Source organism: Neophocaena asiaeorientalis, unplaced genomic scaffold (genome assembly GCF_003031525.2).
Source record: "Neophocaena asiaeorientalis asiaeorientalis breed wild unplaced genomic scaffold, Neophocaena_asiaeorientalis_V1.1 scaffold30, whole genome shotgun sequence".
NCBI classification, from domain to species: domain Eukaryota; kingdom Metazoa; phylum Chordata; class Mammalia; order Artiodactyla; family Phocoenidae; genus Neophocaena; species Neophocaena asiaeorientalis.
In genome coordinates, this window is record NW_020174923.1 from 14,228,131 (window position 1) to 14,252,914 (window position 24,784).

At 46.0% G+C, this 24,784-nt stretch overlaps 1 protein-coding gene across 4 annotated transcripts in view; it reads left to right on the forward strand.

Moving 5' to 3' along the window:
• Nucleotides 1-24,784, forward strand: part of TEX2 (testis expressed 2) — a 108,122-nt gene that overhangs the window by 64,681 nt on the left and 18,657 nt on the right. For all 4 annotated transcript variants that reach the window (XM_024760746.1, XM_024760748.1, XM_024760749.1 and 1 more), the window contains exons 3-7: nucleotides 1,486-1,686; nucleotides 2,658-2,997; nucleotides 4,270-4,517; nucleotides 14,343-14,489; nucleotides 19,207-19,306. In XM_024760746.1, coding sequence (XP_024616514.1) covers nucleotides 1,486-1,686; nucleotides 2,658-2,997; nucleotides 4,270-4,517; nucleotides 14,343-14,489; nucleotides 19,207-19,306 — 1,036 coding nt within the window. The remainder of the gene's footprint in view (nucleotides 1-1,485; nucleotides 1,687-2,657; nucleotides 2,998-4,269; nucleotides 4,518-14,342; nucleotides 14,490-19,206; nucleotides 19,307-24,784) is intronic.

Here is a 24,784-nt window from a genome sequence, read left to right on the forward strand (position 1 = left end):
ACTCAATTTCGTTTCTTTTTATGGTTGAGTAATATTCCATTGTATATATGTGCCACATCTTTATCCATTCATCTGTTGATGGACACTTAGGTTACTTCCATGTCCTGGCTATTGTTAATAGTGCTGCAGTGAACGTTGTGGTACATGTCTCTTTTTGAATTATGGTTTTCTCAGGATATATGCCCAGTAGTGGGATTGCTGGGTCATATGGTAGTTCTATTTTTAGTTTTTTAAGGAACCTCCATACTCAACATCAGTAATCATTAGAGAAACGCAAATCAAAACTACAGTGAGGTATCACCTCACACCGGTCTGAATGGCCATCATCAAAAAAATCTACAAACAGTGAATGCTGGAGAGGGTGTGGAGAAAATGCTATTCTTTTTAAAATCTTTGTATCAACTCCTGACACACTGCTTGGCACATAGAAAGATTCACTGCATGTTTGGCTGAATGGATGAATGAATAAAAGAGAATTTTGAGCATCCCTCACTTGCCGAGGCTCTTAATTCAAGATTTTAGTGTGAGGCTCAAATACTCACCATGGAAATGGCTATTCCTTGAGAAGAATGACAATCCCAACTCTACTGTAGTGATCTTCAGCATTTCTCTGCTCATTTCAAAGACATAAAGTGAGGGGAGTGGGAACACAGTAATTAAAATTCCCTAGAGAACTTCTTTTAAAGAGATCTGGACCACCCATGTCATCTGAAAAAGTACCGTGGGGCTGGCAGAGTGTTAAATGATGAATACTGATTACAGCTATGAGACTAGCTTTAGCACTGTTCTGTTGTGTGTAAGGGTTTTGTGTGTTGTTCATACCTTCAACATGTTTGCTCTCTGTACTCATACGTTGATTCTTAAACATATTAATTAACATATAATTCTTAAACATTTAAGTTACTATATATCTTTGAATTTTGACATACCATTGATCATATCTGTGATTTATTTAATGCCTAAGTCTCGATCATCTGCTTTACTATGTGATTTCACTGAGATAGAAATGGGGAGTGGTATGGTAACATGAGTTAATATGGTCTGTGAAATTTCAAAGATTGTTTGCAGGTGGGCTGTGTCTGCTTAATTAAGAAGGCCAGACTGGGTGGGATTACTTGTCCCCAGAGGAGGTCAGGCTGAGACAACTTCTTCTATTTACATGAACTAAACTTTTGGGTTTCCTGATTTGCCTTTCAGCTTTAAAGAAAAGAAACAAAAGCTTTAATTATTTAGGAAAATGGACATTGTCATTCTTCCCCTAAATCCAGGTTTTTAGTTAACAAAAACATACCAAATCACCCCTCAGCACAATTATCCTTCAAGCTCAGAGACTTGTCTCAGCAACCTCTTGTCATCAGTAAGTTAATACTGGCATCGTAGTCAAGTTTGGTTTCAGTGCCCTGAATACCAGAGTGGTCATCATTTTCATACTGAATCAGGTGTCTGTTTATTCTGATTTTACTAAAGGAAGTTTTTCTCCATCAGGGATGGATGAATGAGATTTACAACTATGATCCAGAAACTTACCATGCGACTTTGACACATTCAGTCTTTGTTCGACTTGAGGGTGGGACCGTAAGGCTTTCAAAGCCCAATAAAAATATATCCAGGAGGGCAAGCTACAATGAAACAAAGCCAGAGGTGACCTACGTCAGCCAGAAAATCTACGACCTGTCCGACAGCAAGGTGAGCCCAACTAATTTGGAAGCTTAGGTGAATGAAAAGCATTTGGAATCTTGGATGCTTTACTGTAATTTTTCCCCTTAAAGGGTTGTGTGTTTAAAGTATTAGTGTAATTTAGAGCAGTGCCTCTCAAACATTAATGTGAATATGAATCACCTGAGCGTCTTTCAAAGTACAGAATCTGATTCAGCAACTATGAGCAGGGCCTGGGAGTCTGCATGTTTATGAGCTCCCAGGTGATATCCATGCTGCTGGTCCACAGCCCACACTCTGAGAAGCAAAGGCATCATACACTCTTCTGACGCTGAGAGTTAGTTTTTTTGGTCAAACAAAAGCCACGTGTGGTGGTGCTAGGCTAATAACTAACGCAAGCTCTGTAAATGTGAAAATTATGGAAAATTATGCAAAATAACCACATTTTGATAAAGTATACTTCTGCTTTTGAGAAACGTAAATTATTTGTTATTCTAAAAAGCTATAGGTTCTCTTTTCTTGTAAATCTTGTGAGTGATCTTTGAGTTTCTCCAAAATGGCAGAATTATTTAAAATAGTTTTTTGACGAATTTATTCTTAACTTGTGGTTGATAAACTTGAGCTTCCCATCAAGATCTAATTTAATAAATTCTTCTTTTTCCCCCCAGCTTAGGTTTGGCCTAGGGTCATTAAACTCAGTCGATATCCAAACTTAGTTGATGATAATCCATTAAATAATCTGCTACTGTTACCTGAAAATCGTAGATATTTGTAACTCATGCGAAATTCTTGAATATCTACTTTCTGGAATTATTTTGAAAGATAAGTCATTTCTAAAAATTCTAGTTTCTGAAGTCACGTTATGGACAGGTGGTAATTCTTTCACGTTCATCATTTTAGTCAAAAATACTATGAAGTTTGCATTTGTGCTCTGCATAGTAGTAATGCACAGTGTAGCCAATTCTTAATTTAGAGTGTAAATCCTTTCCCTTTCTCTGTAGATTTATCTTGTGCCTAAAAGTTTGGCTCGAAAGCGAATCTGGAATAAAAAGTACCCCATTTGTATCGAGCTTGGTCGACAAGATGACTTTATGTCTAAGGCCCAGACTGATAAAGAGACTTCTGAAGAAAAGCCACCAGCTGAGAGGGAGTTGGGAGGCGAGGACCCTAAGAAGCCAACCCACCCTCAGGAGGGAACACGATCTGGCCAGCGAGATCAGATACTCTATCTCTTTGGGAGAACTGGCCGAGAAAAAGAGGAGTGGTTTAGGAGATTTATTCTGGCATCTAAGCTGAAGTTGGAAACCAGGAAGCCACCTGGTGTCTCTGGAAGTAAACCAGGTAATGACGTGTGCTAAATGCTTATGTATTTTTAAAGGGCCCGTGGGAGAATCAAGAGAGAGTCCCGGGTAGGAAGAGAGGAAGACCACCGTGAATTGATGACTGTCTGCCACCTAAGGTGTATTCATGGATTATTTGCCTTCTAGGCTGCTCACTGCAATACTTTGTACTGAATCATTTAACCAGTGATGGAACCATTTGCAGATGTATTGTTTTTGCCTTTGCTGGTTCCTTAAAGATTATATCAATATTTATGTTTATGTACTGTGGCTCCTCTGAGAGAAGCAGCAGAAGGAGAACCCTAGTTATAATAAGAAGGCCAGTGAGAAGGCAGCTTATGCTCTCAAGCTCCTGGCCTTCAACATGGCCTCCACGCCTGAGATTGCCATCGAAGCACAGAATCCTTGGCCTCCTGACTCACTGCTTCTGCCATCGATTACCCCGCCCCTCTGCTCATTTCCTGTCCCTCTGTCCCATGTACTTTGCTTGGAACAGCACTGAATCTCTCACCGTCCTCCAGACATACTGTGCCCTGTCATTGCTTTTTGCGTATGCTGTTCCCTCTACCTGGAATGCTCTTCCCCCACCTAGGCTGGGAAAATGCCAACTGTTTCTTCAAGGGGCAGTCCAGAGGTCACTGTCTGTGAAAGTCACTGCTGGAGGAAGCGCCTCTCGGCTCTTGGGCAGAGGGACTCACCCTGTCCCTTCTGCCCTGAAAGTCCTTTGGTCATGCTTCAGCATGGTGCTTATTACAGAAAATTGTGCTTTATTTGCCTAGGTGCCCGAGTTCAAGGGCAGGGACTGTGTATGTCTTATCATTCTTTTTAATGTGGAGTTGGCCCAGAGAAAGTGCTCGATGAAAAATGTGTTGAATGAATGAATGAAAGATGTTTGTCCATCCACAGCTTACGGCAATTCCAGTTAGCTTTCTGCCCACTTTCTGTGTGCCCCTTGGGCTGTGTCAGTCCTTCATCTGACCCCAAGAGAGCACCAGAAAAAAAGAAAAAGGTACCTACCAGATATGTATCATGGCTCCCATTCCTCTGAATTGTCTTCAAGAAGAATAAAAACTGTTCTAAAAAGTTATCTATCATTACAATGGAAGGTGTCTTTCAGGGTGGGAAATAACCTTATAAATATGTATATTTTAAATAGTCATTTATAGCATTTTAGCTGCTTTTCAACTGTACCCAGTGGAGTTTGCTCTGTGTTCCATTTCCTTTGCCGTCGTTTTCCTCATCTGTGTTAACAGCCATCACTTCTTTGCTCCAGGGGTTTTGCCATCACACAGCAGACACAACAGTCCCTCGGGGCACCTGACCCACAGCCGCAGCAGCAGCAAGGGCAGCGTGGAGGAGATCATGCCCCAGCCGAAGCAGAAGGAGCTAGCGGGCAGTGTACGGCAGAAGATGCTTCTGGACTACGGGGTGTACATGGCCAGGTGTGTCCCCCAAGAAAACCGAAGCCCCCAAAGGAGCCCAGCGCAGAGTGCGGAGAGCAGCCCCACAGCTGGGAAGAAGGTAAAGCTGGCTGCCTGGGGGTAGCTTTTTTGCTCTTAGATTCGTTTCCTCATACATAAGCCCTTTGAGCGCCTCTTTTGTACCAGGCCCTGTTCTAGGCATTGAGGACACAGTGCTGAACCAGACAGATGGGGGCTGTGCTCTTAGGGAGCTTGGACTCTAGTCACGGAGACAGCAAGCAGCAAGCAGCAAACATCAGGTACCATTAAGCCTGAAAATAAAGACAAATAAGGGAGGATGGAAAGTGACCAGAACTGCTGTTTTAGATTGGGGTCGAGGACAGCCTCTTTGAGGACGTGACATTTGGGCGGAGACCTGACCAAAGTGAGAGAGTGAGCCCTGGCGATCTGTGTGAGAGGAGCATTCCAGGTGCGGGGACCAGAAAGTACAAAGGCCCTGAAGCAGGCCTGTGGTTGGAGTATTCAAGGAACTGTGGTGAGGTCAGTGTAGGTGACAGTGAGCAAGGGACAGAGGCAGGGCCTTGTCGGATCAATTCCTCGTCCGATGAGGTCATGGGAGGCCCTGGGAGGGTTTTGAGCAGGGGCTGATGTTGATCTGACTTGAGTGTAAAAAGTCACGTGGCTCTCCGTGGAGACTGGAGAAGGGGCAGCAGGAGGAAGGGGCTAGGCTGAGGTGGTCATAGCAAGTGGTGAGAAGCGGCGGCCTTGGGGATACTGTTGGAGGGGAGCTGGCTGGATTTGCAGATGAGTTCCATGTGGGATGGGGAGAACCAAAGGAGTCAGAGATTACCCCTAGCTTTTGACCTGAGCAACTGGGCCATCAGTAGGGAAATTCACAGAATCATTAGCAATAGAGATCTAATTCCTTAATAACCATTGTATACTCAAATTCTCAGACTCCTCAGCTCTGTCTAGGGCTTTTGAAGGTTTACCATATGCATTATTTGCAAAATGTAACAAGCTGGACATTGACTCAAGATCATTTGTGATAAGATGACTAATATAAGCTGCCATATGTCAGAGTCTGTAAGACACTGTAATAGAATTACTCTGATCCCTTGAACAGTCTTGCAAACCAGGTGGTATTCTCTCCATATTATAGATGGAGAAACCAAACTTCACAGAAGTAGCTTAATGTCACAGTTGCTAAGTGATGGAGTGCACAAAACCTGCTCTGAGACTCCGAGGCCCTTTGGCTGCCAGGACTGCCGTCTTGGTGGGTCATTCTCAGACTGTGCTTGACCTGAGGCCTCCAGCCACTACGCCCCCTCAGGTTCTGAGGCACAGCCTCCCGCCCGTGGAGCACGAAGCCTGTTTCTTCCATGTTCAGTTACTAAAGTGTTTAACCTCTTATAGTGACTGTATTTCTGTTAACGGGAAGCATTTGGTACCATCCTCTTTGTGCTTTCAGGCTTTAGTCATTCTGTTGACCCTCTTCAGTGTGGAAGAGGCCCCAGAACCTTCACCCAGCCTACTTTGTCAGGGCCAAAAAAGACCATATGCCTTTGCTGGCCTCTGACCCACCGCCTCTCTCTCTAACCTAAGTTACCAGCTAGCGTGGGAAGTAGACTTCCCTCTAAGCTAGAGCGGGGTAATAGAAAACTGCTCTGGAAATGTCCTGTTTACCAACAGTGAGTCCCACTCCCCCTAATTCCCTTTCTGCCTGGCCTGTCAGCTGTCTGGATTCTCATTAGACTCAGGAAAATCAGGAGGAGAATTGTGTGATGTAAGAAAAGGATCTAATAAATAAATGCTTTTTAAAAAAGAGTTCTGTAAATTAAAAAAACAAAAGTTTTAGAACATCGCTTCCTCAGTATGTGTTACATGTGCCTGTTGTATCGTGTAATCACTGGGGTCTGTGGAAGCCCCAGGAGGGCCTGGGAGGTCCTGCTGGCACAGAGCCTGACCCCTCAACCTTGCGCTGCTGTCGCTGGGGTGGGGTGGGGGTGTCTCTGGTACAAACCTTTTTTCCAGGTACTTAGCACTTAACCCCTTTAAACACCAGAACCTTCTTTTCATCTTCTAAGTTAAGTCTGATTAAAGTCTTTAAAAACCACATTGCGCTTCCTGTCCCCCTTAGGCAGAGCAGGCAGGGATGATTTAATCTTTTTCCTGGTGATTTAAAGACTTAATACAACACATGGAAATTCAGGCCTGTTGTCCTGCAGGGCTATCGAGGTCAGGCCTTTCACCCCCGTCTGAACCATCCCAGACCACAGACTCTGCAGCATTTTCTGTCACTTGTCTGTTGGCTGGTGTTAGTGTGTGTCCTTCTAGTTGCCTTTCCTTGAGTGCTTATCCTCATCTCCCACCCCTACCCCTAATCTAATGGTTCTAATCTGCATGGGCTAGGTAACCAGAGAGCCAGAATTGTGTGAACACAGGCAACTGTCTTTGAAAGAGGGGCTTTTGAAGCAAGTGCGTGAGCTTTAGCGCTGGGCTCCCATGTCCACTTGGCCTGCCTGAAGCATGTGTGGGCCGCGTCCTGGCTCTCAGGAGTGGTCTGGTAGTAGAGACAGTCATGAATAAGGTATAGGTGTATGTTTTAGTTATCTATTGCTGTGTAACAAATAGCCCCAAATGGGATGACTTAAAACAATAACAGTGATTTATTTTGCTCACAGATTTGTAATTTGACTGGGCCTAGCAGTAAAACCTTCTCTCTGTTCCACGCAGTGTCAGCTGGGGAGGCTGGACGGGGGGCTGGAGGACCTGCTTCCAAGATGGCACTTGCATGGCTGGCAAGTAGTTGCTGGGTGGTGGCTGGGAGCTCAGCTAGGGCTGGGGGCTGTGGGCCTTGGTTCTTCCCCATGTGGCCTGGGCTTCCTTCAGTGTGGTGACTGGGTTTCAAGCACAAGTGTCCCTAGAGAAAGAGCCAGGTGGGCTTTTTATGACCTAATCTCAGAAGTAAAGTAATGTCACTTCCTTCCTGCTCCATTAGTCAAAGTAGTCAAAAAGCCCTCCCAGCTTCAAGGAGAGGGGCATAGATTCCACCTCTGCTGAGCTGAGGGAGTAGCAAATTCTTAGAAGAGCATCTGGGATGGGAAGTATCATTGCACCATTTTTGAGAAATAAGGTCTGCTACAGTATTTATTCCTATGCTCTTTTTATTACTTTTCATGCTTTCCTTTTCAGTGGAGATAGTTCTTTACTAGTTTTATTTCTCTTTAATTCTGTAATTCGAGCAAATGAGGACCTTCCCCCACCCCCTCTTTAATTTTCTTTTCTTTTCTGTTCCTGTGAAGCATTAACATGGTTCCAAAAACCAAAACTGTACAAAGACATATTCAGAAAAGTGCCGTCTCCCCTGCCCTTTTCCTTCTATTCATCCATGCCATCCCCCCACCCCCACCCCAGTAGTGAACCGGTCTCATTAGTCTCTGGCTCATCCTCTCTGGGTTCATTTCCCCTCCTGTCTTACTCAAAGGGTGGCACGCCATGGATACTCTTTTGCACGCTTTTTTCACTTACCAGTACATTCTGGAAATCACTCCACATCAGTTCTTAGATATCTCCCCTTCCTCTTGTTTTTCAGCAACTGCAAAGACTGACTCCATTGTGTGAATGTTCCATAGTATATTCATTCTCTTATATGGGCGTATGTGTGGTTTGTAATATTTTGCAATTACAAACAGTGCTGCAATGAACAACCTTGTATATGTGTATTTTTGTGTTGTTGCGGGTATATCTTCAAGGTGATGTCTTACGAGAATGTCAGAATGTAAACTCACATGTAGTTTTGTTAGATATTGCCAAATGCCTCTCCATAAGGGTTGCACCAGTGTTCATTCCCACTGGTAATAAGAATGCCTGTTTCCCCACAATTTTGCCAAATGTGAACCTTTTGGACGTGGTCATTAGTGCTCATCCTTCCTGCCAAAGACGACCAGGTTATTTCTTTGGGTTCATATTGCCTCTGCTGTCATGAGTCCAAGAGGAACTGAAAGGGCTCAGAGACACAAAGGAACCTTTGACACCTCTTCAAGTTACACTGTCACTTCATCAGTGTCGGCACCACCCAGACGCTTACCCAGGGTAGCATGCCCCCTCCTCTTCTATACAAGGAGCTTAGGACACAGCACCAGCCTTTGCCCCACCCTGCTGCTGCTTCTTACAGGCCACGTTCAAAGCATCTCTCACCCTGAGGGCTCCAGGTCTAACGGCGCCTTCCACACACTCAGCCTCCTTTCTCACACATGGCCCAGTGCTAAACTGGGTCAGGAGGTGAGTAGGGCCACTGGTGCTTAGGAGCCAAACCAATGTTAAAAACAGCCGGTGATAATTAGTAGACATAGACTAGGTTTGTATTAAACAATGCTAGAACACTTCTCGTAGTTATTCTTACCCATAATAATTAAAAACAAGTTTGGGGGATTCTGAAATCACTTTGGAGCTCAACATTTGAATTATAAAATACTGCTCTTTTGGAGGAAGGGCCTGGTTCTCCCGATGTTTAGTGATTAGTGATCGGTCGCTGAGCCCTGTGACTCCGCTTTATCTCACAAACACAGACTGTACCAGCCTCTGAAGTCTCCAAACCCCTGTGATCTTGGCGCCATTTTCTCTCTTCTCAGGCAGCTTCACCTCTAGAATAGTGAGACCATGAGGCTGGCTGAGGAGACCCAGAGCTTGATCATCTTGCTGAGGTGGAGAAGATATAAACAGCAATTAAGAAAATGAAGAAACTCTTTTAAGAAATGTCTAAAGGTGGGATAGTATTACCCCTAGTGTTGGTACCTCAGGAAGGGAGACCCCACGGGCAGCCTGTGGATTTACTCAAAGGTGTGAGGCCAGGGAGGCTACTAGTTCTTTATGCCCTGAAGCAGCCTGCCTGGGAGGGAGGACCATTGGTGAGGCAGTGCTGTGCTTGTTCACCAAGTGTGAGGCTCTGGTGTTCAGATCACATCAGGCACTGCCACGCTCCTTTTCAATGCAAGGTTTTCAGGAATACTTAAAGGTCATGTAGGTTGCCCCAGGTTTGGAGAGTCCTGTCTCCATTATTGCTAGTTCCACTAATTATCTTGTTACCTACAAACTGGATCATAAGATACTACATCCTCTTTGGTGTTATCAGGAGATAAGAACTCAACAAAGCAAACAGGAATCAAACAGAAACCAGGAAATCTTAATTGGCAGAATGGTTTCCCAAGGCTTCCCCTTTCCAAGCTCAGAGTCAGCTTTTTAAACATTTAAAAGTAGAATTGCAAAGTGTTTATCATACAATAAGTAAAAAATATAAAGCCATATATCCAATTTAAAAATAAATTTTAGGAAGATTACAGACAAGAGTGCCAAGACAGTTCAGTGGGGGAAAGAATAGTCTTTTCAACAAATAGTGCTGGGGCAACTGGACATCCACATGCAAAAGAATGAGGTCAGACCCCTCCCTCACACCGTATACAAAAATTAACTCAAAATGGATCATGGACCTTAAGGCAAGAGCTAAAACTATGAAACTCTTCAAATAAAATATAGGAGTAAATCTCTGTGAATTGGGGCTAGGTGTAAAGACTTCTAAGATCAGATACCAAAAATACACACAACCAAAGAAAAAATAGGTAAATTGGACTTCATCAAAATTACAAACTTTTGTGTGCAAACAGTACTATCAAGAACATGAAAAGACAACCCACAGAGCTTGCAAATCATATGTCTAAGGGTTTTGTACCCAGAATGTATAAAGGACTCCTGTAATTCAATAATAAAAGGTAAATAACCCAATTAAGAAATGGGCAAAGGATCTGGATAGATATTTCTGCAAAGAAGATATACAACTGGCCAGTAAGAGTATGAAAAGATATTCAGTCATTAGCCATCAGGGAAATGCAAATCAAAGCTATAATGCAATGCCACGTCCAAACCACTAGGATGGCTAGAATAAAAAAGACAGATAATAACAATGATTCATGAGGATGTGGAGAAACCGGAACCCTTGTAACAGTGAGAATGTAAAATGATGCAGCTGCTGTGGAAAGCAGTTGGTGGTTCCTCAGAAAGTTAAACATAGAGGTTTATGATCCAGGAGTTCCACTCCTATGTGTATATCCAAGAGAAATGAATGAAAATCTAGGTCCACACAAAAACTTGTACACAACTGTTCATAGCAGTGTTATTCACAATAGCAAGAAGTGGAAAACAACTCAAATATCCCTCAGTTGAAGAATGGACAAAGTGTGGTACATACACATAATAGAATATTATTCCATAATAAAAAGGAATGATGTACTGATACATGCTACAGCATGGATGACCTTGAAAACATCATGCTTTGTGCAAGAAGTCAGCCACAAAGGAACACATATTGTGTGATTCCATTTATGTGAAATGTCCAGAATAGGCAGATTCACTGCGACAGATATGTCGTTAGTTGCCTTGGGCTGGTGGGGATGGAGCTGGGAGGAATGGGGAATGACCGCTCGTGGGTACAGGGTTTCTTTGGGGGTGATGAAGATATTCTAAAATTGATTGTGGTGATGCCCTCACACTCTGAATATACCAATGCCACTGATGATGCTGTTTAAATGGGTGAATTGTATGGTATGTGAATTATATCTCAATAAATCTGTTTTTTAAAAAGGATACAAAACCATGTTAGTTATGCTTATTTTTTAAAGTTATGTATTCTTAAACTATATATATATATATATATATATATATATATATACACATTGAAAACAGACTGAAATATAGTTAAAATGTTTTAAATAAGTATATCTGGGTAATGAGATTATGGGTGTTTTCTCTAGTAAACATGCTTGTTTTTGTAATTGGGGAAACAGCTAACCAGGAGGGTCTTCCGCTGTGCCCTCTCCTGGGCCAGGCAGCCCTTTGTGAAGCCCTCATGACATCAGATAGTGTGCGACCAGACCTTAGCAGCAAAGCCACCAAGCTGCCTTTGCCCTTAAAAAGCTGGGCTGATCGCCTGGCTATTTGTAATAGGAAAAGTTACACCACAAAAAGTAAATCTGTACTATTTTCTTTTTACAGGTTGGTTTTTAATAAAATATCTCCCAAGAGCTACTCAGACAGTTACAATAGTCTTGCTTTAGCTTCGGGCCATTGAACTCTCTAAACTTTATTTTGGAAGCCATTTTTAGAAACGTACCCTTTCTAAATGTACATCTTTAATTGAAATGGTAAAGTGAATCTGCTTCTCACATTCCTTCCTGCAGCCAAACAGCAGCATTAGGAAATGTGTGCACATTTATTGTTGATGGTCTTAAATTTGTATGACTTCCATTGGAAATGAGTTCTTCCTAGCAGCCTGTTGAATCCAGATTTTGTTCATAAAGCTGCTTTGATGCATTGTCAGTGTTCTGCTGCTCATGGATTTTTCTTTGTTCCCAGTGAGTCTGTGGAGAGAAGCCTGCATTAGAAAAAGGAACAGTTGAAAAGAAAAAACAACCTCCTTGTCAGTTATTTCAGAAATTTGTTTCCACATCATATGCCTTTGGCTTGGACAAAAGTTGTGAAATAGCCTTTGTTTCATGCTATTTTGTGTTGTTAAACCTGTTTCCTGTGAATAACTAGGTTTGTAAGGAAAGGTTAGTAGAGTCAACTCTCCCACATGAGAAGGGAAAAAGTAACCTCTTCTCTTGTGCAGCCTACGGATCTGAGTGAGACGTGCACTGCCCTGCGTGGGCAGCCTCTTGGCACTGCCCGGATCCCTGGGGGAGGAGGGTATTGTCCCTGGGTGAGTGTTTACTCAGAAGTCTGCATAGATAATCTGATGTGACTCAAAGACTGTAACCTCAGAAAAGCTAGACCAGATCCCCTTGGGGTGGGGTGCAGATGTTCAGGCAGAGAGAAAAGCGATTCCAAAAACCACGTACAGCCTGAGGCATGACTAAGTGCTCGCTGGGCACAGGCTTCCACTCGACCATCCAGAACCTGGTGGTAGAGATGCCTCGGTTAATATCAGAAGCCTTTACAGCACCAGAAGAGCACAGAGAGGGGACCCTACAGCCATTCACACAAGGCAGCTAGAGCCATGTCTTCTGAAATGCAGTGACCAACATGTATTATTTTTTAAACCAGAGTTTAACTTTTTTTTTTTTAATGAGACTCACCGACATTTATAAGGGAGAACTTTGAAAATACCCCAATTTGAAGGACTCCTAGAACATAGGATATCCCTGCTTATATGCAATAACATTAGACTGAGAAATGCAGGTGAACCCCCAGGCCCCCAAAGCGAGAGACGGCACAAGCCCTGATGAGAGTGGAGGACAGGTGGGTGCTGGGCAGCCCTCCAGGCCCTGCACAAGCTCAGTGACCAGTTCAACTGAGTCAGACCCCAAGGACTCCAGGCTTCAGAAAAATCACACATAGGTCCCTGCCACAGGCCTTTAGGACACTCACAGGTCATCAGATCTCTAAGTGTCAAATCCACAAGCACCAGGCCACCCGTGTACTCTGTCCCCGGCTTAGGACACAGCTCTGTGGGGGCGTGGTCACGGCTGCGCAAGACAGACATCACCGGTGTGAGCCCACGCTGGAGCACAGAGACGTGAGGCGTCTGGTGTAGGTGATGGCTGCAGGCAGCCATGAGGGCAGGGCAGATGCATTTGTACAAACCGTAGAGGGAAGAGAAAGGGTGAGCAATCCACAGATTCCTGCATTTCTCGTTCTTTTAGTCTTTGCTTTCCAAGGCGAATTGTTTCTATAAGGCTATCACCTAATTAGAGACCTCGGCACAAGGATATGTCTGTCACCCCCGGGCCGTCACGCCCCCTTCCTCCCACCGGACACAGCAGGTGGGAGACAGGGAGGAGGCTGTGAGTCAGGCTGTGCTGATGAATCAGGGGCCTCGGGCAGGGTGCTGAACAGTTCCCAGTCTGTTTGCTCCTGCCTAAAATAGAAGTAAAAGTTCTGTCTTTCCGGGGTATTGTGAGATGTAAATGAGGGAACCTGAGAAGGAACCTTATCATAGAGCCTGGCGTGGGGTCAGTGGACACCACCAAGCGTTGCCTGCACTACCACACCGTCCGTGGGTGTCACGGCTGCTTCTCCCTTCTGCTTCACCCCGACCCTGGCCCTCTCCAGGCAAGAATCCATGGTCCAGTTCTTAGCCTTGGAAATTGGAGGCTAACAGGGTTTGCTCTTTTCCCACCTTGCACACTGGCCACAACAGATGTTTCAGGTGGATTGTATCAAGTGGAGCTGAAGCCCAGGGTGTTTCACGGGGCTGAGATGGGTGAGAACAGCTGTAGGAGTTTCACAGAATTCCTCTCTCTAATCCAGGGCTGTGGGTCTCAACCTCACCTGTTCATTACATCAGTGAGAGAGTTTCTAAAAATCCTCATACCCACTTAAATCAGTATTGCTGGATACAAGACCCAGACACCAGTATTTCTAAGCACTCTCTGCCCCTCGCCCAGGAGAATCATGACCTCCCAAGAGTCAGGCTGAATGTGAGAGTCCTGGGCACTGAGAAACTCTGGGGCTGCCTGGTGAGACCAGCTCGACGGTTACATGTCCTGGGAGCCTTAGCTAGAAGAAAGAGAGGCAGACGTTTGATCAGATGTGTCATTGACTTAGAATGATGGTACCAAGCTAATTTGAGGGGAGGGGAGGGGTAGAGTAATACGGCTGAGCTAATTGTATGAAATATTAGCTGGTTCACAAGAAGACTGGTAGAAGAAGAATATAGACAAAGAGTTTTTATCTGTGATGGTGGCTTTTGTTTCTCCTTTTCTATTCACTGATACAACGTGGGACTTGTCATTCATAGGGAAGAAATACAACTCACGTGGCCGGTCCCCCTTATCTAGAGGGAGGGACCTTCAGTGACATTATAAAAATAAGCCCCTGGCTTGCTCTCCAGTTGCTTTCTAGTTAATTCTGGTCCTTTTTCTTTTACCAGTTGCCAGAGGTTCCACCCTCTGAGGAGGAAGAACAGGAAGCCTGGGTGAATGCCTTGCTTGGAAGAATGTTTTGGGACTTCTTAGGAGAGAAGTACTGGTCTGATCTGGTGTCTAAGAAAATCCAAATGAAACTCAGCAAAATAAAGGTATTGTTTTCCACCCAAGAGGCTTCCGATTCATCACGTCTTAATTTCTAGAAGTTTTGTACATTATATCCTAAGTGAAAAATCATTTGGTTTAAAACGTATAACAAATGGGAGTAGTAAGTTCTTATCAAATAACACATCTGGGCTCTGACCTTGACCATACGACTAACTGCCTCTGGGGATGTAGTGAATGTTCCTGTTTATTTTTTCCCCTTCTGTTGCCCTCATTGTCATTCACTCTGGGTGAGAATCCAGAATTTGGTTTGGGAAAATGGGAGCTGTTGCAGCTGGTTGGTTATATAGAATTGTGTTATCTTTAAGTTAGTAATAAACTTAAATTGTATGGCCGACAGCCCACAATCTTGGCCACACAGCATGTGCTCTGAGGAAAATGCCAGACTACTTAAGACCTCTTTCCCAACTCCCTCTCAAAGCTGGGAAAGCTACCATTGCACTCTAAATGTGTCTGCATTTGACCTTTACTTCTGGCCAGATGGTATTTTATTTTGGGCTCTCTCTTTGCTGAAGAAACAGTCCCGGTGCTGATGTAGGCCCACTTGGAAGTGAGTTTAAACTTGCCTAAGTATTCTTCACAATTGCCACTAAGTGACTCATTTAGTACCACCTTTGCCAGCTAAGAGACCTTATTTAGGTTACTTAGAAGTAAGTTTTTGATCCATTGAAGACCCAACCAAGGAAGAGTCACTTTGGTCCCCAGATCTTCACGGAGAGCTTACACAGTCAGCAGCTTAAGTCAGTGGATCTTTTGGGTCATAGATACCTTTGAGAAGCAGAAACATATGGACGCTTTCCTTAGAAAAATGCCCTGTGACACAAAATTTTGCCCATGATTTCAGAGAGTTCAAGGACTCCAGGTTACGAGACGGTGAGTCACGATAAAATTATGTTGGAAGAAAATGTGGGCATGGAGGAGCTTCGATTTGATTCCTGTCGTGCATTTGGGTCATGAACAGAGCCTTTCCTGGCACAGTCAGGCCGCTGTCACCCCTTCCCCAGGCCCTGATGAAGAGGCGGGGCCTCCTCAGCTGGAACGGCAGGTGTTGGGAGGGCTCTGTTGACAAGGGTCAGCGTGTTTGTGTTCTTCAGGCGAGTGAGGGTTGAGCGCTCTGCAGCGGGAGCAGGAAGCAGTGTTTGGAGAGGAGAGGCCAGCAGCCACCCTGGAGCTCGCTCAACCTCCTCCTCTTTTTGGGAAATGACGGAGGGCTCCAGCTCCCGGGTTGAGGCGCACGGGTAGGGCTGGTGCTGCTGTCTTCCCAGAGACTGTTATGGGTGCTTCCCTGAGCAGGAGGGCTCTGGGTCCTGGCGACAAAACAGGGCACGCCTGAGCTGCAGAGGGACACCGCTCTCGCCGCTACACACGTTCCAGTACTGACTCTCAGAGCGGGTGTCGGAGGGCTTCTCTCTGGCGCTGGGAGTCCTCGGGGCCAACCTCCATCCCGGATTGAGAACCGTGGGCTCCCTCAACCCAGAGGAGGTTGACGAAGGTCTTTCCTTTTCATCTTCTCCCTTCGCTGACCCTGTGGGCTTCTGCAGGGTACAGAGATAAACTCTCGTCTGTGCTTTGAGGTCAGAAGTGCTAGGGGGTTAGGGTGGGGAAAGTGGTCCCCATCCAGCAATGCCAGCAGTTCAGAGGCGGGGGCTGTACTCCCCCCACTGGCAGCCTCAGGGCCTCCCACCCTCCACCCCGACCTGAGCTGCTGTCCTGGGAGGTGCCCTGCAGACCAGAGGGGACCCTGGTGATGGAATAAACGGGAGGGCAGTGGGAGATTACCCCCATTCTGAACCTGCCATCACCCCTGCCAAGAGAACACGTACTATCACCAAATATCCAGGTATCCCTGGAAGGGCTGTTCCTTAAATACAGTAGAAATATAGTAGTGAGTATTGGTTAACGGCCAGTCAAGAACCAGAATGGCTGGAGGAGCCTGAGCTGCCCCTGTGACAAAGGTCCCCCCGTCTCCTGGTCTCCTTGAGGGCCTGACATATGGAGGGTGCTTTGCTGGCTGCAGTGATTGTCACCCTCACCTGTGATAAATAGCTCACATTGTGGAAGAGCAGCCCCATGTGTGTATCTGGTGCCCGGTGATAGGTTTAAAATAAGCTGAGTTTCTGCCTCCACAGCAAGTACACCCTGGGCCTTGGCCGGCTGCTCCGGCACCACCTTGGAGCCCTCAGTAGTTATGGCCTCTGCCCATGTCAGCAAATGCTGCTCTTATTGCAACGGCTTCTAACTCAACCCCCACCAACCTGGAGAACGCCCAGTCCCCAGCTGGGTTTACCCAGGAGGGTAAAGAACACTCAGTGGGTTCCTATCTCACTGTGGTGCCCTTGGGGTGGGAAGAAGAGAGTCTCTGGTTGAAAAGAGCAGGAGGGGGCGTGACCTTTCCTTGCCTCCCCCCAACCCGACAGGGCAGGAAGGAAGCAGCTCTAGGGCCTGGTCCTGAGTTTTGATTCACATCAGAAATCTGAGCAAGGAGGGAGTGAGGGGGTTGGTTAGAAATGTTGCGGAATCTTGGAGTTGGGTGCTCAGGTGAATAAGTAGGAAATGCCCTGCTGACCTCCCCTCCCCATCCTGCTTCCTGGTGATTAGTGCCCATTCCACCCCTGCCAAGTGTTTCTCATCCCCGCTTCCTTCAGTTCCCTCCTCCATCTCAGGCCCTGCCTCTGCCCTCTTGGGGACTCCAGGGAGCAGGATGGGGTGGGGAGGGAGGCTGGACGGGGCGCCAGGAGGGGCCCCATGTTCTCTGCGTGCACTTCCCTGGCTCAGTGTCCACTCCTGTTCCCATAGAAACCTGGCGTGCCTCAGAAGCACTGGGCATTAGGATGACAACAATAGACAAAAAGGACAGGGGCAAGGGTGCAAGATTTTGGCTACATTTTTGACCAAGTATCATTCTGTAGGCTGATTGGGAGGCCAACCACCACATAACATTAATGCTTTGGAAAAAGGTTTTCCAAATAAAGCAACCACCAATTCAAAAGGCACATTTGAATACTGTCTCTAGTCACATTTTGTCCATCTCAGACATCATATCCTCTTTAAATTAACACCTCCATTCCCCACAGAAAATCAGAGATGAAATTCCCTGACTGGTGAATCCTAAAAGTGTCTAAGTTTCTCCGCAGAGAGACAGCTGAAGAGGTCCAGCCAAAATAGGCACTAAATTCATGTCTGGCTATAGATGCTTCTCATTTTATGGGAAATGTTCAGCATATGTTCAATTTTTTTAACTTTTACATTCTAAATTTTACAAAATTATTCTAATGTTCAACTGGAGCAGTCCTTATGAGAATAAGAAAATTCTGGGGGAAAAGAAAAGAGAGGGACTTGCCAGATTTAAAAATGTATTTTAAAGCTACAGTAACAAAACCACTTTGATACCAGTAGGAAACAGTGCTCAGTACAGATTCCAGTGCAATGGGAATCCCATAATGAAAGGTGGCTTTGCAGGTCAGTAGGGAAAGATTTGGTTTTTTAAAAAAAAATAGGTTAAGACACCTGACTAGCCACTGGGAAAAAAATTAAGGTGGATTCCTAGTTTACATCTTACATTAAAATTAGGACTGGACTAAAGATTGTTTTTAATGTATATACATAAATCCAGGTCAAGGAAACATAGGTCAATTAATTCTCTGCTCTTGAGGTGAAGTAGGAATTTCTAAGCATGATACCAGCACTCTTACGTTAATTCATTTAGAGTAAATTCCTACTGACAGCTGTGTTAGTTGGGGGTCCCAGCGGAAAACATATGGCACATTCAGTGCAGCAAGCTGGGGAAGGATTTATGAAGGTGTGGGCCGATGTAGAGAAACCGCAAGGCATAGTGCCGCACCCCAGGGCTGGAGCGGTGGGGAGCGGTTAACCCAGACTCGGGCAGGGTGTCTCGGTGGAGGGGGCTGCCTGTCTGACAGGAGCTGTGGCCTTCAGTAGAGGGAGGGGACAAATGCCTGACAGTTCTCCTCTCCGTGTACCTCCCCGCCCCCTGCCCACTGGTGTGTTCCACTGGCCAAGCCCGACCAGAAGCCAGAGGAGAGGGCAAGAGTCCATCGATGCGGTTCCCGCAGACCAGCCTCTTGGGATGTAGTGAGGAATTCGATCCCAGAGGGGCAAAGGGAAAATATCCAGCACAGGGTCAAGGGATGTGATTTTTTTTTTTTCCCAAGGATTTTAGTACATGTTGTGAGTTGGCCTACAGGAAATGTTGTAGTGATTTCCTAACTCCTCACTAGTAGTCTAAAAGAGGCCAATTTTCCCAGCCTTCAGCCAACTCTGGGCATTATTAACCTGACCAGCATGGCTTGTTCCTTCTCCACAGTCTGGTCTCTGACCACACGCCACCCTCAGGGAAGCCTTCGCTGACCTCCTTATCCAAGACGGTTCAGCCTCCCTCTGCCCCGTTACCCACCTCATCTTCTCTGTAGCACCGGTCACGCTCTGCAGTTACAGGTTATTTGTCTGCTTATCTGTCTGTTCCTGCCTCTTCATCATAAGCCCCGCGAGAGCAAGGACCTTGCCTCTCTTGTCCGCGGCTCTGTCTGTAGTATGCTGCCTAGTATGTGGTGTATGCTCGATAAATTTTGGTTGAATAAATGTGTCCCCAAAACCTTGACCATTGTTCCCTTTGAGAGTATGTTGACTTCTGGCATTTACCAGGTTCCTAACGAGTCTCCTTGGTTGTTTCCTTCTGTCCTCCAGCTCCCCTACTTCATGAATGAGCTAACTCTGACGGAGCTCGACATGGGAGTAGCCGTGCCAAAAATCCTCCAGGCCTTCAAGCCTTACGTTGATCACCAAGGTAACTCTTAACCGACTCCAGAAAGGAGTGGAGCATTTATATGAGCGTTAGAATGTTGCCATCACTGCAGATTGAATACCAAGGCTTTGTGTTTGGAGGGAGTTGGGGGCATTTTAACCATATTTGATGTTGTGTGTCTCCTGTTCTTAACGGTCACAGCCTGAAACCGGTGGGGAGTAGATCAGGACTCCCGCTCCAAGCCCTTCTGGTCTTCTGGATCCTTACAGGTCCTCCTCCAGCCCAAAGATGCCCACATGCCAGTTAATGGGGGCCTGGCCCCGCATGGTCACAGCCCTTGCCACGGTGAGAGGCAGTGGCTGCATTTCAGGCCCACTTACCCCTCGTGGCTTCTCGTCTGCATGTGCCCCTCCCTGGATTCTTACTGGGAGCCGCCCCTCCTCATAAGTAGTGACATCTTTGCCTTGCCTTAGCCTCTAGGATGCAGATTCTTTGAGCTTCATGTTTTATTCTTTCTGTTCCTTTCCACTCCAAGTAGGCACTCAGTAAGTGTTTGAAAAATGAAGACTTATATTGTTGGGCAGTATTTTGAGAGTAAAGGCTCTCTGCTGGAGGGAAGTTCTTTGATTTGGTTTTTAAGACATGTTACAGACACATTATTTATGCCTACTTGTGTATGTGTGCATGTGAGAAGGTGATTAAAATGTGTGGAGAGTTTAAATACAATTATGATGTAAAGATCTATGTGTATTTTGTGGCACCTTGACAGAAAATTTAGTACCCAGGAGTCTGGTGAAAAGAAGAATGAATTAGGTAGGCAAGAATACTCCATGAGCAGAAAGGGAAAAACCTCCCTGTCATGGAAGCATTCAAATTTTTTTCTAGAATATCCCTCTCCAAGTGAGCCTCTTTCCACTTAAACTGGATTTACATTCTTCCCCAAAAGGCTCAGGAACAAAGTAAGGGAGAAAATAATTACAACTTTTCAAGAGAGTGGTATTTGTTTTGAAGTAAATATTTTGTAAGATTGATAGACTATAGCATCTACTTTTGTCTCTGTATGGCTATATCAGGTGGCTCTTGAACATATTTAGTGAAATCAAGTTCTGTGTTGTATACATTTGATGTAAATACAGAGAGTTTTGTTTTTTTTCAGCGCTACAACTAGCAGCTCTAACAAATCTCTCTAGCACTATTTCAGCTAACAGTGAAGTCCATATTTCCAGGTCTTTAGCATCCCATCGATTTCAGAGAAAGATAGACCAGAGAATTATTTGCAAACCCAGAAGTCCACCTAATAGCACGTCGAAATCACCTGTGACCACTCAATTGTGTCTACACTTTGATGAATCTGAGTGCTCCTAGGTTTAGTGAATTTCTGGTTCACTAAGAGTAAAACTAGAAAAGATTCTTTGCGAATGGTCTAGCTAGAGTTCTTTCAACCACATGTGAAATTTAAACAGCTGCATTATATATGTGTAAGGTGCAGAGCTAGGATCTTCGCCCCGACGGCATTCCAGGGCTGCCTGGCTCCCTCTGGCTCTGGGGGGCTCTAGGTTGCCCTTTGCTCTTTGCCTCTTTAGGAACTGACTTGTAACGAGCTGGTAAATGATCAGGTAACATAAGCCTCCTGAGAGTCGGGCTTAAAGAAGGTAAATAATACGTGTGCATGCTTTATTTTCTAATGCATTAGCAGCCTCTTATCTCAGAACTGTCCTTTGTTGAACTAGTAGAAATTTCCAATGAGAGGGGAGCAGGGCCATAGCTGGGCTTTGCAGCATCTAAGAAGTGTCCCTGTGGCTGTGAACTCTGCAGCCTCCCAGGGCAGCTTTGTAAGGCTTTGAGTGAAATTCACTAAATGCCTAAGTCTCAAGTCTCTTTCCCATTCCTCTGGAGCCAGAGCTGCATCAAGACGTTTTATTATATAGATCAAAGCTTTTGCTAGTTTTTAATCCATTTGAGGCTTACTTAACTCCTTTCAGGGCAAGTTCTAGAGATCTGCCTGCTTTATGTAACAAGGGAAGAAATGTTACTAAAGAAAGGAATGATAAAGACATAAAGCCTGTGGGTTTTAAAAGTTTGATCAAATTAGGTTTTTCCAAGTCTGCCAAGGCTACATGTGGTGGTATAACAGAAATGAACATGAAGGGACAATGCATCTTGGATTCCATTGCTCTAAGAGAAACCTTTCCTTTGGGGGGAATGAAAATCAGGAGTGACGTGTTAAAACTGACTCTGAAAAGCAGAGTTCACCTTTCAGGGAACTGCCCCCTAGGGTGAAGGGGGCTTTGACTGCTTTCAGGAGGGGGCGCCTCCCAGGGGATCCCCCTACACACCCCACACCCTTATTTTTGGTAATATTTCCTAACTTGTGCTTGTTTGTTGAAGGCACATGGCTTGGGAGGGATATTTGGGCCAGAGCTGCTGGATCGCTCCAGCCCCAGGATGCTCTTCTTGAGGCAGCCCAGAGCGGCGGTTCTGAGCTCCAGCTCTGGGGCCGCACCGCCAGGCTCACAGCTCCTTGTCCTTGGGCAAATCCTTAACCTCGTCACTAACTCACTCCTCTCTCGGCGGGGGGAGACTGATGGCACCCACTTGGTGGCTTAAGTGAGTTAATACATGAAAGGCACTCGGAAAACATCAGGTGCCAAACAAGCTCTAAGTGTCACTGTTGTTATTTTCACCAACATTATCGCTGCCTTCGCTGCTGCCGCTCTTGGAGAGTTTAGAATGTGAGTGGCTGAGGTGTTCAGTTGACCCATCCTACAGCTTGAGGCCGGCAGGTCCTCCCAGAACAGATGAGGGGAAAAGGCCATTCCTGCTTCCAGACACACAGCCAGGTTCTAGTGCAGTGGATAAGGGGAAAGGACCACCGTTCCCGGGACCAGAACCGTGGCCAGAAGGTGGAGAGGATCTGAACCTCGGAAACTGGCTGTGCACCTCCTGTCTCTGACCCCTGCCCGCTCCACACACACCTCACCGTGGGGTGGGGGGTGGTCTCCTTCCTTCCCTACAGAGCGGGGCCTCCCCCCCACTCCTCATCCCCACCCCAGCCTGCTGTCCCCGGGGCCTGTCCTCGGGGGGCCACCAGGCCAAGCCCTTTCCAGTTGTTTTATTAACTCTGTTAGGGTAATGTTTGCTCCTTCGTTCATTCAACAACTACTCATTGTGGGGAAAACTCGAATATTTAGAAAAGGAAAAAGAGAAACATTACCCATCGTTCCACCATTCAGAGATAGCCAGGATGACCATTCTGCTACATTTGGTACATTCTTGGTACATTCTCTCCTAATCGTTTTTCTTATGGATAAAAATTAATTAAAAAAAATTAATTAAAAATGTATAGCTCCTTTTTCAAACCCTTAAAGAATTGGGCAGATTGACTGTTTAGACTTGGGAAGGCAATCAGAGGTTCCCTAGCAGGACCCTGCTGTGTCTAGATGCATAAGCCAAAGCCCAGACAGGGCGTGATGTGCCAGAGATCACTCAGCAGCCTCGCTTTTCCATGCTGCTCTGCAGCTTCTAGGCCAGAGCCAGAGGCTTGCCGTGCGTACCAGCTCTGGGCCAGGCCACCCGCGTCTGGCCCCTGCTCCTTTATTATGCAGCAGCAAGGCCTTGGGGAGGTTTCTAAGCACTCAACACCTTGAGCTTCTCATCCACGGAGTGATGATGGCAGTAGCCTCTCCCCTGTGCTTGGAGACTAAACGCTTCATGTCAGCACTCAGAGAGCACACGTGACACGCGGGAAGCCATCGGTCTTCGTTGCTGCTGCTGCTGCTGCCAAGCTTGATTAGTCAAATCTTCCCGAAGGGGTTTGGTGGGAACCCTCGTCTGTCAGCCAGGTTTTTCTCTTCCATGCCTGGGACCAGTGACCTCAGAGCAGTGCCTGCAGGGGTGTCAGCAGTGTCAGAATGAGCCAAGGCGGTGGACTGGGACCTCTCAGGTTCAGGTTAGTTAATTTAGTCTTCAGGGCTTTTGCTACGCGGAGTTTGTCTGCAGATCGTCATTGAGCATCCACGTGGACAGAGTGCAGCGTGGCACCGTTTTTGCCCTGTTTCAAGATACCCGATTAACAACCCGCGTTTCCACCAAAGGGCTTGGATTCTGTGGAAAGATGACCATGTCCCACAGGAAGAGGAAGCTGGTCTGTCTTCAGAGATGCCTGTAGTTGTGTCTGGCAGGTCCATCATCTACATTTGTCTTCCAGACCTTGATCTGTGGTGCCTGGTGCCTTTGTTCAGTGCTGGGACCGAAGCTACTCTGCCAGCGGAGTATTGCAGAAAAGTGGAACCAGGGGCAGCCTGCGAGCTGCCTGTTCCTCTGGCTACACCCTCATCAAGAGGGCAGCTGCCTGAGGTCGGTCACGGTGACAGGGCCAGACTGTGGGGCTCAGCACTGAGAAGAATGGCACATATACTCTCTGACCAGATCTGTGTTGCATAAGGAAAATATGCCTTTTGTGGGAAAGGGAAAAAAAATACTCATTTGTGGAACTTGGGTTGGGGCGGGGAGGAGAGACTCTGATTTGGGACTGTGTTGACCTTGAAAGGCGGAGCTGTTTCCAAGAACGGTTACAGGTAGACAAAACCAAAAATGACATCTGTCCTAAAGGACACATCCAATTACAAGGAATACTAGTTTTCTGCAGTATCTGAGTGAGCAATATGGCACCAGTCTGTTCGCCAGGAACGAAACGGTCACTAATGTGGTCGTCTAAGAGCTGAATAACTCAAACATCTGTTCTTGGTAAAATCACTATATTATTAAATCTTCCATTTTAAGAGCTTTTGTTTTTTGGATGCCAAATGTTGGCTTTCAGAGTGAAAATCAGCCATCAGTTATGGGTACAGGGATAGTGGAGGAGCAGGTAACATGAGCCAGACCCTGTGAGCAAGGCTTTAGGGCCTCTTACCTCCTCCTGAGCAACCCCTGCCCCATTAAACCTGTTCCAGTGAGACTGAGGCTTTTTAGCTATTTTAATAGTAAATATGACAGTGAACTGCTGAGTGAAAGTACTAGATTTATTCGAGCACGGTAGGACTGCTCCTGAGGCCATGGAGTCTATTAAATCAACTACCAGGGAGAAGGCGGAAGAACCTCTGTTCTACTCATCTCTGGTGACACATACCAGGGCATGTGTACTATCTCTGCTGGCATCTAGGTCTGCTCTGCACCAGGTGGTCCAGGCCATCGTTACTCTTCTTCAGGCATAAACTTCCCAAGGACAAGGATTCACTTCAGTGTCTTGAGCTCTGATAGCTTGCGTTAAGAACTAAATAAACATTTTGAGGTAGAGCGAGCAGTAGCTTTTGCCACAGTCTGAGTAGCGGTGGTGGTAACTGATCCTTCCCTCACGAGGCTGAAGAGAAACAGAAAAACAGCCCTCCAAGCTCCTCAAGTCCTTGTGTGAAGACTGACTGAAGTTTGTCATGTTCATTGTTAGTTGTGTTTCCCTTGTAGCCAGTGAAGGGCCGGTTTTTTAGGGACTTGTTGGTAATCAGGTGCCACCCTTCGCCACTG